This window comes from Plecotus auritus (assembly GCF_963455305.1).
Source record: "Plecotus auritus genome assembly, chromosome: 12".
NCBI classification, from domain to species: Eukaryota; Metazoa; Chordata; class Mammalia; order Chiroptera; family Vespertilionidae; genus Plecotus; species Plecotus auritus.
Genome location: NC_137778.1, coordinates 24,829,804 through 24,844,017, shown reverse-complemented (window position 1 = coordinate 24,844,017; position 14,214 = coordinate 24,829,804). Strand labels below are relative to the sequence as shown.

At 51.7% G+C, this 14,214-nt stretch overlaps 1 protein-coding gene across 3 annotated transcripts in view; it reads right to left on the bottom strand.

Moving 5' to 3' along the window:
• TNR (tenascin R) overlaps positions 1-14,214 on the bottom strand; it is a 321,400-nt gene that overhangs the window by 28,448 nt on the left and 278,738 nt on the right. For all 3 annotated transcript variants that reach the window (XM_080648668.1, XM_080648669.1, XM_080648670.1), the window contains 3 exons: positions 10,987-11,256; positions 5,922-6,107; positions 134-223 (listed from right to left, as the gene is read on the bottom strand). In XM_080648668.1, the coding sequence (XP_080504794.1) occupies positions 134-223; positions 5,922-6,107; positions 10,987-11,256 (546 nt within the window). The remainder of the gene's footprint in view (positions 1-133; positions 224-5,921; positions 6,108-10,986; positions 11,257-14,214) is intronic.

Sequence of the window (14,214 nt, the reverse complement as noted above, 5' to 3'; positions counted from 1 at the left end):
TTAGGCTGACAGCTGTTGCCCAGGGACCTGCTCATGGGGGAGCATTGCCTCTCACCAATCTTTGCCAGGACAAACTTCGTGGCCCCTCGGGATTACAGGGGCCTGGTCTTATTCTGTACCAATTCCTACTCACCTGTCCTGGCGTTCATGGTGGCTGGTATGCTTTGCAGTGTGTCCATGACAGCAGATATTCCAAATCCGTACTCAGTGCCGGGTATCAGATCTATTGGTAGATGTAGAAACAAACGTTATTCTGTGTGTGTGTCAAGGGTGGGGAGGAAGGATGAAAAAGAGGGAAGCCAATCATCTTAGACACCTGTTCAGATCTTGTGCTTAGTCCTTCCTGAACCCGCCCTAATTTTACCTATCAGGAAATCCCAATTTCACCATTTGGGAGAGCCAAGCCAAGTCGACAGGATGGACTAACTGGTCAGTGCAGAGCTTCTTTCTTGCTGTTGGTCTCCTTGGAAGGCAGGATCCCCTTGTCAGTGAGCATCGGAGTGTGCTCTCCTGTGGAAGGTCTCTCCGTGGTACTTAGGGTCTCAGGTTGACGACAACTAGTGAAGGGCTTTCTTGCTTAAACTGTGGAATGCGGGAGTGTGTACTCTAGAGGGACTGTGTGGACATAGTCCTTTAAAGTTTTTCTTGGATGTTGTACATGAGGTTTGTATAGTGACTGAGGCCACAGGGGGCCTTCTGGTCTGTTCTAGAGAGTGACAATGGGGGGTCTTTCTCTCTGAGCACAGGGCTGTCAGGCCTTTAATGCAGGGGCACACAGGAGCCCTGCTGCTGTGGATTCCCTCCCAAGGTTGATAATTCAGGCCCCAGAATATGGATCCCATTCTAGGATGATCTCTGGGGACCTGGGAAGATAGAAAAAATTACAAAAACTGCCCAACTAAAGGGTGTAAACCTCTCTGGGGAAATCCTTTGGGGGTTCAATACAAAGGATCACGGGGGAGCCTCCCAGGACACCTGGAATCATCTGGGGTCTCTATTTTCTCCCACATTGATTTCCAGACTAACTGGTTTGACTGGTATATTAATTTCTAACGGCTACTTTAACAGATTACCACAGCCCAATGGCCAGAACAATACAAGTCATTGTTTTACAGCTCACGGGGTCTGCAGTCTAAAATGCTTCCATCGGTCTGCATTTTTTCCGCCTGAGGCTCTAGGGGAGAGTCCATGGCTTTGCCTTTTCCAGTTGCTAGAGGCTGCCTGCAAATGCTTCACATCCACAAATGCTCTCCTGCCAGGAATTAGAATGTAGACATCTTTGGGGGCCATCAAGCTCACCCTCATTGATTAGGCCTGCGATTGTAGAAAAAATGCAGCAAGATCACATCATCACCCAGGGGCCCCCCTGGCCAGTTTCAGTCCTTGTGGGTCCTGTGTGGGCCCCCAGAGCCCTGGCTGATGACCGTGCTCTTCTGCATTTATGGAACATTCGTTCTCTTCAGAACACTTGCATGTGTGTGATCCTCACCACCACCTTGCAATAATGGTGGGATGAAGAGCCTTTCCCATCTGCATTCGTTTCCAGGGGCTTCCATGACAAATGGACATACACTGGGTGGCTTAAAACAACATTAATGTACTCTCTCCGTGTTCTGGAAGCTAGAGGGCCAAAATCAAGGTGTTTGCAGGGCCACACTCCTTCCAAAGGCTCTGCGCGGAGACTCCTCCCCAGCTTCTTCCTAGCTCTGGTGATGGCCAGCGGTCCTTGGCTCCCTCAGGATCCCTGATGTGTCAGGAATAATTTTGAGGTGATGTTTCCTTAACAAATGGCCTGGTCTATGGAAGGGGAATGCTGTGGGGCAGGCGGAGGGTCTGCACCCACCACCGTGTGGCTTCAGTGCAGGCTGAGCAATAAATTCCCCCATGCTCGATGGGGCAGAGCCCACCTGGCCTTGCTGACCAGGCTCGCCTGCAGGAATGCCTGGCCTCATCTATTCCCTTCCTCAGCCAGCCCCACCCATTTCCTAATCCTTAGCTCTTTCTCAGAAGTGTCAACACTAGTAGTGGTGAACTCAGAAGTCAGACAGAGTTTGATGTCTGCCAAGCTTCCTTCAATATTCAGGTCTGCCACTCTCCACCTGGGCATTTTGATTCCTTAATATTATGTCTTTGAGCGCCAGTTTCTATAGAAGCGGACGAATAACAGTATCTATCTCAGAGGGTCACTGTGGGGATGAAGTGAACCGATGTGGATGCAGTGCAGTGCGTGGCTCATCGTGACAGTAGCCAACATTCTTGTTACCTTGCTTGGAGAACTGTTCCCGGATTCTGGGTCCTTTCTTCTTTCAGTGTGTTCCCCAGGCAGGTACAGGCTGGTCCTCAGCACACCTGTTGTTGGTTTGCTGATGAAACCAGAGATTCGGGGAGCCCAGGCGGCAGTGAGGCCCTGGCTAGATTGATGGGGTGATTGCAATGCCCCAGACCTCTTCGAAGCACACATTTATCTCTGTCACGCGTCCCAGGCACAACCTTGGTTGGAGAAATTAGATTACCTTTGGGACATAAACTACTTTTCCCAGGCAACTGATTGAGACCTTCAATTGCCGATAATGAAGTAGAAATTCTCTGACGCAGATGAAGGGTGACAGGTCGAGGAAGTAAGACAGAAATTACATGCTGCCAAGCGGATCTAACATGCAATGTTTTCATCCGAGTTTCTTATTTATGAAGCTTAAATGAAATGTTCAATAATTTACAATGGAATCGTCTTCTTCCAGAAAACCGTGGAGCAGAATTTCAAGTGCTCTCTTTCTTGGCCTCCCGTCTGGGGAGCGGGGAAGCGGGGCTGGCTTGGTAGGTTCCCACCTGCTGCTTTCCTTTCATTTTCGGCAGCTTTCTTTCTGTGTGGAAGTGAGCACTGCTCTTTGCCAGCAGGTAAAGTGCAGTTCTGCCCGAGAAGGAAATGTCTATCTGCGGCACATCCAGTGCATTTATACATCTGCACTCCAGGGGCTCCGAGGGGTTTCTCACGTCTTTGAGAGCTCATGGCTCTCTATCAATGCTCCCTTTCTCTCTCCATCCGACTCCTGAAAGTGGTAGCGTAGCAATGGCTCTGTTCCCTTTCTTACCAATAGCTCAGAAAATTCGCCCCATAGGAAACCGCCAGCCTCCATCTCTTTCAGAGCCTCCTTTGTTCAGCTTGGAGGGTGAAACTGTTCTCAGCTCTCCTTTGAACCGGCTCTGCTCTGAACTCCTGCAGCACACAGTGCACGCACTCGCCAGATGTTACTGAAAGGCTCCTGTGTGCCAGGCACACGGCTGTGAACGGGGCACCAGGGTGAGCTGAATGGACATCACCCTTGCCCTTCATGAGGTTTAAAAAATCTGGTGAAGGAAACCAATGACTTCTTAAGCACATATAGTATGCCAAGCACTGGGCTGCAAGCAATCAGGTGATCTAGAAAAATAAGGAAGGAGAAAGGGAGGGACAGAAGGAGGGATAAACACTGAAGGGGAATTTTTCAGTATCTAATGGTCAAGAACACTATTATGAACTAGTTTGTTAGAGAGCTGCACGTGGCTTCTCCTTGAATTCCCTGCAGCTCTGCTGGGAGGGCATTGCTGATGAGCAAAACCTCCAAGAGAGTGGGGTCTCCTGCCTGGAGCCCGATTATTTTTTGATGAGGGGATAGGGAGGGTGGGAACAGGGAGAATTGAAGTTCCTAGGGAGGGATTGCTGCAGGTGACCTGGAGTGCCCTTCCCACCCTGGCCAGGGTCTTGTTTTTATAAAAGCAAATGACTGTGTTTAGAACCAGAAAAAAAGGGGGCAGAGCTTATCCCTCATTTTGCCTCCCCTCTGCCAAGGTCCTTCCTTCTGCTCCCCCAGAAGGCAGCTCGAGAGCCAACAGTCCTTGTAACTTGCATCTCAGCAAGTACAGACATGAGTTTCCTTATGTGCCTATAAACTCTTCTTAAGTCACACAAAGCCATTTGCCTTTATAAATCTCCCCAGCTGCAAACTCCCTGGGATAATTATGAGTAATATATATTTGTAGGTTAATTTGATCAGCCCAACTCTAATAAAAACATCAACTATGCAAGCCCTCTTCTTGTTAATAATTTTCCCTTTCCTTATAAATCTGCAGCACTGATGTGCTGACTGTCCCTCCCATCCTACTTTAGTAGGAGCAGCACGGAGCGGGAGGCTTTTGATGAGGACTTGGAACTGCCTTGGAGTCACAGCTGTGCCCCTTGCTGGCTTTGTGAACTTGGGCAAGTTTCCAAGTGCCTCGAGTCTCAGTTTCCACATCCATAAAATGGGGATGCTAACATCCCTCAGGAGGTGTTCTGAAGATGAAATGAGCTGTACCTACGTGAAGGTGACTGGAATAACACTGATGGTCAATGAGTCTTTTTTCCCCTGGTAGAGGGAAATGATGACTGGGATGTGACTGGGCTCTCCTCTCTCTCTCTCATGATTCTGTGGTGTATCCGCCATCCTAACAACTAGCCATCATCCTTGGAAATTGCTAATTGCCAATCAGCCTGAGGCTTAGGCAGGGATGGGCTGTGCTTAGACTCGGCTCCCTGCTGCATCATTTCAGCTTTTTGGTTGAGCTTAGTTTTTGTGAATGTCTCCAGCTCCCGGTAAAAGCCCTTCTGCCAACTGGTCTGTTCCCGCTACATCTAATTCACCCCTATTAACCTGCTTGGTCAGCATATCCTTGCGTCTCCTGGCTGTGTTTTCAGAAGTGCGTCTGCCTGGAAAGAGCATTTATTATATTTGCTTTGACCAGCCTCATTGGGCAAGGCGGCTGGGATTTCAGCTCAGGAGGAAACAGCTTTGCTTCCACTGCCCTTGTTTACTGTGCGCCCTTTGCTGGGCCTCCCGTCTGCTAAGATGGCCAGTGCTCCAGTAGGAAGCCAAGGCCCACTGAGCGGGGGCTGTGTGCGGGCGCATTGGCAGCCCTCGTCTGAGGCTGCTGTGCATGTCGCATGTAAAACGCGTCCCGCGCTCCCGTCATCTACCTGTCAGTGGAGTCCACCAGGCGGCTCTTCTGGGTGGGTGTGTCTGAAGCCCAGGAGGAGCGCTGGCTGGGCCCCGTCTCCATGGGGACAGGGAATGCTCCCAGCCAGGCATCATGATGACCTTGGGCGTCATCCTAGTCCACACTACCATCATCCCTGCCATTGACTCCAGCACGGCCTCGTGACCAATGTCTGCCTCTGCCCTTGCCCCCCTCGCCCCTTCTCCATGCTGCAGCTGCACAGATCTAGGCCTTACATCACCTTATTTAAAATCCCTCTGTGACTCCCATTCAATACAGGGAGTATAAGGCCCACCAGGCTCTCACCTTATCACTGGCCTCTTGTCTATTTCTCAGTCACAGTGAACATTTACAGTTCCACCCATCCATCCACCGCTTATTTAGAACTCAGCAAGTGCTGGACGCCATGCTGGACATTGGGGAGCCGATGACAAGCAGAAGCAAACACGGTCCACCTTCCACAGAACGTTAGGTGGAGGGTGGACACTGACAACTGCATCACCCGGCACGGTGCGCAGGACAAACAGGGTGCTGGGAGGGGAGTGGTGACCAGGGTAAATGAGGCTGCAGACAGGGGACCTGACCCGCCAGGGACCAGGCAGGCTCCCGGGGAGGGAAAAGATGCTCGAGGGACTGAACGAAGCACACCTGTGGGCCTGGAGCCCAGGGAGGAAGGGGAGACTGGAGAAGATGGCAGGAAAACCAGGCAGGCCGTGTGAGCTCAACTAAGGTTTGGTGTTTATCCAAGAGCAATGGACGTCCCTGAAATGTAAGACAGGACGTGACAGGCAATGGCGTGCAGGAGTCATATACGATATGCTAGGAATGGGAGAGACTAAATCAATGGCATTTGGCTGTGGTGTAGGTGGGCGGGAAGAAAGCTGTGCGAGTGTGGACACGAGCTCACTCACCGGTGAGGGTGGCTCTGCTGGTTGGCCCAACGCTCTTGGGGACCAGCAGCTCATGGTACTGCTCGCCCGCCAGGGTGCTGTACACAACCTTGTACTCCCGAACCTCCGCCTCACTGTTGTCCCATTCGAGGTCAAGGCTGGTGGCTGTGCGGGAGCCAACCCGCAGGTTCTTGGGGGCGTCAATCTCTAAAAAAAGAGTCAGACATCACCCAGATCACACAGGATAATGTGCATTTGTCATGCATCTTGAACAAGCTTTGCAGTGACAGCCCACACCTCCTGACCCTGCCTCTTGTGTGAGTGACACCAGGCTGCCCTCCACACATCCCGGGGAGTTTGGAGAGTTTTACTTAAGAGTTAGATATCAGCACACTTTACTCTTCCCCCATTTCCACTCGGCATTTCCAGCGGCGTTGTAGACATTTAAACTTAACCAGGTTGCATCATAAGCTTGAAACGAAGCAAGGAAAACCCCGACAGGACAAAACCAGAGACACCTGTCACAAGTGCTGGTAGGAGAAACTGCGTGCAGGTGAGGAAGATGGACGAGACTAGAGCAATATCACATCTGACCACCAACAGGAAGGAGGCTTGTTGACTGCAAGATTCTGAAGCTGCCCTCCCTGGTTTACCTGCACAAATGCTGCTGGAAGGTTTGCAGGTTAGAAAATGCTATATACAGGGGTGGGCAAAAGTAGCTTGACAGTTGTTCATATGGAAAAATTTGCAAGAATTAATAATGATACAGGAATAAACTGTTTGGCGTGATGTGGTGGACAGAATGTGGGCTTTGGAATCAGGCCTTCGTTTGAGCCCCAACTCTGCCAATTACTTGTCACCTCACTGGGCCTTGATGGCCACGTCTGTAAAATAGGCTAATAGTACTGGCATTTTAGGTTGGTGTACAGATCCAGGGGTCCTCAAACTACGGCCCGTGGGCCACATGTGGCCCACCGGGTGCCGCTGCCTGTCCTGCTTAGCAGCCAACTCGTCCCGGGCCCACAGTGCGCATAGGAATTTGTTCATAGTTTTTTTTTTTAAACTATAGTCCGGCCCTCCAACCGTCTGAGGGACAGTGAACTGGCCCCCTGTTTAAAAAGTTTGAGGACCCCTGGCAGACAATGCAAATGATGTGCATGGCCTGGTGGAAAATCCGCTGCCCAAGCCCTTGGGTGGACTTCCCGTTGCCTCTGAAGCGCTTTCTGAGTTCCAACAACAGGGAATCCCCTATGCTTGCTCTCTGGGGTCCAATAATTCCAACGCAGTAAAGAGACCATTGCCATTGTGGTCTCTCCCACAATCCTGGGGCTGCTTCTCTCTCCCAGGACTGGTCATCTCGGGCTTATTGTGGCAAAAAGAACACTGACACGCTGCAGGGTAACAAGGTAACAGGCGCTGGCAGGATAAACGGCCACTGAAAACGTTCTGAACAGGTCTTGTCATCGAGACGTGGACTGGACCATGCAGCGGACCAGCCGCTGGTTCTGAGGAGGCCTGGAGTAGACAGCTTCAATTGGCAAAAGCCAGGCCAGCGTCCCCCAGCTGTTCCTGGGGAAGACGGTGCATGACTCCGTCTGCGAGCAGCTTCAGGGTGATGAGTGTTCCGTTTCGTGACGGGAACTCGGTGAGACTTTGGGCAGATTTATGTCTTTGCAGCTACTTTTTCTGAGAAATGTTTCCTTGCTCGGTTGGCTTTAGCATCAGAAACAGTGCCTTCTCAATGTGCCGTGTGTTACTCCTGCAGCACTGGGGTGGAGCGAGGAGCTTGGACTGAGAGGCATGTGGGAGGCCCTCCCTGCACCCCACAACGTTCAGTCCCATGCCCGAGGGGAGGCTGGGAAGAGGGACTGGACCGGGCTGAATGGAACTGCAGTAAAAATAGCTGAGGCTTAGGGCTCAGGCTGAGTCCTGTACCTGCTCTTCAAAAATCCCAGACCTTGGAAACTTTTTGTTTGCTTTGCCTTAAGGCCTGTGCCCTGTGACCAGACAGTTCTAATGTCCACGATGTCAGAAGAGGTCAAGCCTGGTCTAGTGAAATGGTCTTGAAGCCTGACCTCTGGGTGCTGGGCTGGTCCCAGCCACTTGTCAGCAAGCCAGGGGCAAGGCAAAAACGGATGTCCAGTGGGGCCCCATGGGGAACCTGGGGCTTGGGGCTCTGGTAGCAGCCACATCTAGTCTCTAAAACGTAAAGTAGACCCAGGGATTCCCGGCTGAAATCTTGCCTCTTGCTCCCTATTAGGGACTCTGAGGGTGGCCGGCAGGCCCTGCGTGATCAGCCCCCTGCCTCGTGTCTCGAAGACATCTCGTTGTGACACTTCCCCTCGTTCACTGTGCTCCAGCTGCGCTGCCTCTGTTCCTGCCCCGGAGACACATCACGCTCTTCCCGCCTCAGGACCTCGCACCGGCTGCTACTTTTGCCTGGAATGCTCTTCCTGGAGCCTCACTTGGCTTAGGTAATGTAGGTCTGATTAAATCTTTATCTCCTCGGACAGATGTTTCTGAACTTCTCTCTCCGTCATCTGTTTCACTTCTCAGCATAATACTCATGGCTGAGACGGCCCGTGTGTTTCTTCTCTTCTTCCTTATCCAGTGTCCCCACTGCAATGTAACTCATGAGACCCTGGGCCTTGTCTGGCTTGCCTATGCTGTAGCCTTGGTGCGTGGGACAGTGCCTGGATGAATGCTGGCAGTTCTCTGGCTTGTCTGTTCCCTTAAAGCCGTTAGAAAGGCCTTGTTAAATATTCCAGCTGCGGGGCTCTGAAGGATGCCTGGGAGGAGGCGGTTCAGGGACACGAACAGCTTTGCCTAAAGGCAGCTGGTCCTGGGGGTGGGGGGAGGGTGGCAGGTGCTCGTACTGCTGAGCAGGCTGTGGCTCCCATGTGGGGGCTTGGCTTTTGTGTTAGTTTCCTGGGGCTGAAAAGACAGAAGTGTCTTGTCCCATAGACTAGAGGTCTGAGATGGGCGTTGGCAGGGTTGTTTCCTTCTGAGGGCTGTGAGGGAGAATCTGTCTCGTGCCTCTCTCTGCTGGTTTTCCTGCAACCTTTGGCTTGTTCCCTGCCTTCATCTTCACATGGCGTTCTCTGTGTATGCGTGTCCATCTGGGTCCAAATTCCCCCCTTTCCCAAGGACACAGTCATATTGGTATAAAGCCCATCCTAATGACCTCCTCTTATTCGATCAACCAAATTAGGTCACATACACAGGTATTGAGTGTCAGGACTTCCACATCTTTGTAGGGGACACAATTCAACTCATAACAGCGTTCAACAGGGATTTGTGCATTCAGTTAAAGCAGTAGCCGCTGGTTGGCCAAACGCCATGGTGGCTGCGTTCAGTGCCTTGCGGGATGTGCTCAGAGGGAGGGGTCCCAGGCAAAAAGGGTCTCAGGAACTTCCTGAAACTAGAACCAGAGCCACGGTAGGGCAGGGAGGTGCAGAGACGGGCCTCTGGTGTCCCCGGGCTGGCGCTCTCTCACCGCTGGCCTCGGCGAGGTTCCATCTGAACGCTTTGCTTTTTCTGAGCAGCTCTAATATCCCACTCACCACGCAGGGAGCAAATCTCTGTTTTAATTGTCTGTGCAATTAGTGCTCGCCTGGTGTCGAAGCCATCACCTGGAAAAGCACTTTGGCTAATGTGAATTTAAGCGGAGTTCTGAAATGACGGAGGGCCCTACCGCGAGGGGCCAGGCACTCTCATCATTCCGCTGGCACCTGCCAACCCCCGGCCCTGAGGGTTTATGGGCAAAGCTGCTCACTCTCCCTACCCCCATGCTCCCCACGCCCCTGCACCCCGGAGCAGAGAGGGGCAGGTTGGAGGTGCGGGCTGAGGCCGCATTGCGAAGGCAGCCTCCTAACATCTGCCAATCTGCCAGGCAACCCACAACAGAGAATCATGCAGCAATGAACCGAAACTCAGGGCCGCTTCCCGGAAGCAGAATGTAATCGTCTTGATTGGAATTTTTCTGGGCCACCAGCCAATCCTGCCTCCATCTTGTCAACCTAAACATCAAGCATTTGCTTTTCATCTGCTGCTCAAGGGCTCTCATCCCCTTTTCTGCCTCTTTGAACTCCTTATCCGAGCAAAGCACAAATAAACCATGTTTCAAACAAAACCTGTTTTAAGTTGTAAAAGGAATGCCTTACTGAGGCCCATGGGAGCCCCAGCACCTGAGCAGGCGGTGTTGTGTGTGTGTGTGTGTTGGGGGTGGGCAGGAAGGGCTGACCTTGAATTCACCCGAAGGGTCCCTGTGGAGGTGGCTCTGCACGCGAGGCCCTGAGTGATTCTGGGTTGCCGAGGTGTGTTCAGTAACAAATCTGATCGGCACCTGGGTGGGGTGGAGTCCAGCCATGGGCTCCGAGAGAGTCGGGGAGCAGGTCCCCTAGAGGCCTGGCCTTTCCCGACTGTTGGTGAAGCTCTTTAAGAGTCCCGACAGTTTTGGGGGTGGAGGGGACAGGATCATCACAAGATGAGGACACTGACCCGCTTCACTCTGCCTGCTGTCGTGGGAGGGAGCCAGCCTGCCCCTAGCCTTTGAGGTCACGCTGACAAACGAATGGCAGACACAGGATCTCAGGCAAGGGCCCTTCCAGTGGGACAGTGGGGCTTCTCCCAAGTCCAGGGGGTGCTATCATGCCGTGCAGTCATGATAGACTTACAGAAGTATTACAACAATCTCTACAAGCAGCAATAAAGGGGCGCCTTCCCCAAGCTCTCCCCGAACTGCCATTTGGGCTCGTAATATGGATGTGTAACCATCTTCAAGACAAAGTTTACATTGTACAAACGAGAAAGCTGAGGCCCTGGGACGAGACTTAGAGCAGGTCCCCGGTCTGGCTGTTAATGGGCGGGACGTGAACACGCGCTCCCACCATGGGTGCATGGCGTGGCCCTCCACTGTGACACGGTGTCGCCAGGGGCCCCGAAACACCACACTTCCTTCTTGCAATGACCATGGTGACCTGGGTGCCCCAGCACGCGGCCTCTCACCCCCGAATACCGCTCTTGCCATGACGGTACCACCGCTGGCTCATCCCCTGTCCCCACCTCCATCCCCCCGCAGCCTTACCTGTCGTGAACTGGGTGGTGGAGGCTTTGCTCTCGTTGGTCCCGCGGACAGCACTGACGCTCACCTGGTAGCGGGAGCCGGGACGCAGGGCCTGCACTGAGTACTGGCTCAGGGGAGGCTGCAGCCGGAAGGTGGTCTTCCCGCCTTCCCCGCCCACCAGGCCATACTTCAGGAGGATGAAATCGACTTTGGCTCTAGGGGGGGTCCACTCCACGAAGGCCACGGTGTCGGAGACATCTCGCACCAGGATCTGCGTGGGCCCGTCAATGACTGCAGGAGAAGGATCAAACAGAAGGACGTTTGAGAAACAAGCTCTCTCCCTTCTCCTTACATCAGCCTGGTCAGTTAGGGAAGGGATGGGTGTTATGATCCCATTTCACAGATGGGGAGAAGGAGGCACAGTAAGGAGACATCTCTTTTCGGAGGAAGCAGTTTGGAAACAGGGTAACTGGCACCGGAATTCAGTTCTCCTGAATCTCCTGTCACCAGGCAGAGTTTTTTCCGTCCTGGCTGACGTGAGAGGGCCAGAGTTGTTTCTGTCTGGACAGAGCACTGAGCTTCTGGCGTGAGCCCCAGCGCCCAGCTCTGAGGAAAGATCTATGAAATTATCAGCCTCATCTAAACACCTGAGATTTCCAACACGGTTGCCAAACGGGGCATCACTAGTATCCAAAAGGATGTCCCTGCTCAGCCATGCGAACAACGCAGTCAACACAGCTGCTGAGACGCTACCGACAGCCAACAGGCATTTGCATTGTTGACATGGAACGTGCCTTCTGGGAAAACGTGCTCTTCTGACAAAAGAGGACCTCGGTTTTGGACCAGTCTCTTGTGGGCTATTTCCCCACCTGCTCTTGCACATGCCTGAGCCAGAAGGACATTGCAGTCACATGTAGCCCCTCATGAGCCCTGGACTCTGGCACTGAGCAGCTGAGGGGGGTGGTGTTACCCTCGAAAACCTGGCTGGTTTCCTAGGGCGGCCACCATTCATCCTGTTCACATGGAGTTAGATGATGGGGTGGGGGAAAGTGAGAGAATATAGAAGGAAAATTGAGAAAGGACTGGTGAGGAGAATGGAAAATGGTCTTCACTCCCCATGGTATGTCTGCATGGCCACCAGGCCTGCTTTGAATTACTCAGTGCCTGGAGCTGATTGCTGTTAATACTGTTCAAGGGTTTGGAATTAAGACCAGAGACTCTGCTTAGCTGAGTGTGACCATGAGAGCGATTGGCATCTAAAGTGGAGGCCCGCCTTGCGGACTGAGCCCTCGCCCTGTGGCGGCCGACACTCGCCCAGGGCAGAGAGGATGGAGCTGAGTTGCAGGACACCGGACACCCCACTGGTGTTGCAGAGAATCCCCATGGGAACTGGGGACAGAGTTTTAGGAGAAGTACAGAGAGAAGTAGAAATGAGTGACTCAGAGGAGTGTCAAGATAGAGACAGTAACTGGATTCCCAATTTTCCATTTTCCAGTTCAAGTCTTTCATGAGGCCTTCATACATTTCTGGCCCTGGGGGTTCCATGAGACACTGTCCTTCCAGTAAGTTCTCTTTCCTGCCTCAGCTAGTTGTTTTCCTCTTCGTTACCAGAGAGCCCCAGCTGAGACTTGTTTTTGTCATCTGCCCATGCTGGACCACCTCCTGCTGCCTCCAGGATGGAGTGTCTCCCTTGGCAGGGTCTCAGTCCGACCTGAGCCTCCCAGTCATGCCAAGTTGGGCCTTTCCCTGGTCACCCCACCCGCTTTCTGGGTCTAGCCCAGTCCTGTTCTCTATTACGCAGCTTAGGATTTGGGGTCTAGCAACAAACAGCCCGAATGAAAATCGGCAGACCATTTTGGTGCCACCTTAATGCAGTGTGTTTTTCATATCTGGGGTAACAATGTGATTGAACAGAACACATCCAGATGTTTTAGGCTTGCTGTATTTAGGGGTTTTAGATAAGCTGGGCCATTTTAAAATGGTCTCCTAGATGCTGTATAGGCATAATGCCTGAAACATAGTGGTCACTGAGGAAATGGGCATTGGATGAATGGGAGGAATGGATGGGTGATCCCCTGTATCTAGGAGAAGGAAGGGGAAGTGTTTCAATGAACTGGAACTTCTTGGGGAAGAAAGATGTCACAGAAACGCAAATAACCATGTAAGGCTTTTGTCCTTCAACTCTTTCCATCCCCCAAACCCTAGGCTTAACGCATTGTCCCTGTGAGAGCATGACTGTGTAGCTGAGTGCTCCAGCTGCAGGCGGTCTTGTAATTTGCATTCCCAAAATGACCTGCCTGCGAGAAGCCAGTCTGAGAGCCTGATGAGGCCTTGGCGCCTCGCAGGAGGGGGTTAGTGTAGGTCAGACCTTAGCAGAAGGAAATAATTAAACAATCATTTTCTAAAAATAGCAGACAGGGTTGGGAGCAACTGTACTTTCTGCAGCTGCTCTGCTCTTGGATTCTACCCTTCCTTGGCCACTTCCTTGAACTATCCCATCCCAGCCAGGAGAGGTCAGCTTGCTTTCAACTTGGGCCCTCAATTCTAAACAAACACAGGTCCTACTCAGAAAGTAAACTGGAATAATTCTTCTTCTTTCCAGTTCTTCACGACTCTGAACACAACGCCAAAATATTAACTAGGATGTTTTCCTTTTGGAAAAAAAATATTCTCCCTAGCTTTACCACACATTTTCAGGTCTGGAACTTTGCATTTTCCTCTTAAACTTTCAAACCAAAAAATCCTGCAAATGTAAAAATGTGGCTTGAGGAGAAGACTAAGGTGGGGTTGGACTACCTTCTGTAAGTGCTGTCAATACAGGGTTTCCCCAAAAATGTATACACACTGTAACAGCTGATAGCTCAATGTTGAAAATAAAATGTATTTTAATAAATGCTGCCTTTATAATTATTCAAAGTGTGGGTATACATTTTTGGGGGACACCCTATACTTTGGAAGAAAAACATTCTGCAACTGTATGTCCTGGGCCCTCTGATGAACCATCGCCTCCTCATAGTCGTTTGCTTCCTACTAACGCTTTCTTACTATCCAATCACAGGAAGGAACATTCCACACCAGAAAGGAGAACCTACACACGAGATGAAAAGGTCAACTTCAGGCTCCAGGTAACCTTGGGGAACAAAGATGTGGAGCCTGCCCGGCATCTGGAGAGATTCCTGCAGAGCACTTGCAGGCTTCATGGCTGTGCAGTTTCTTCTAAAACATATTTGGACTAGAACTCTGGTTTAA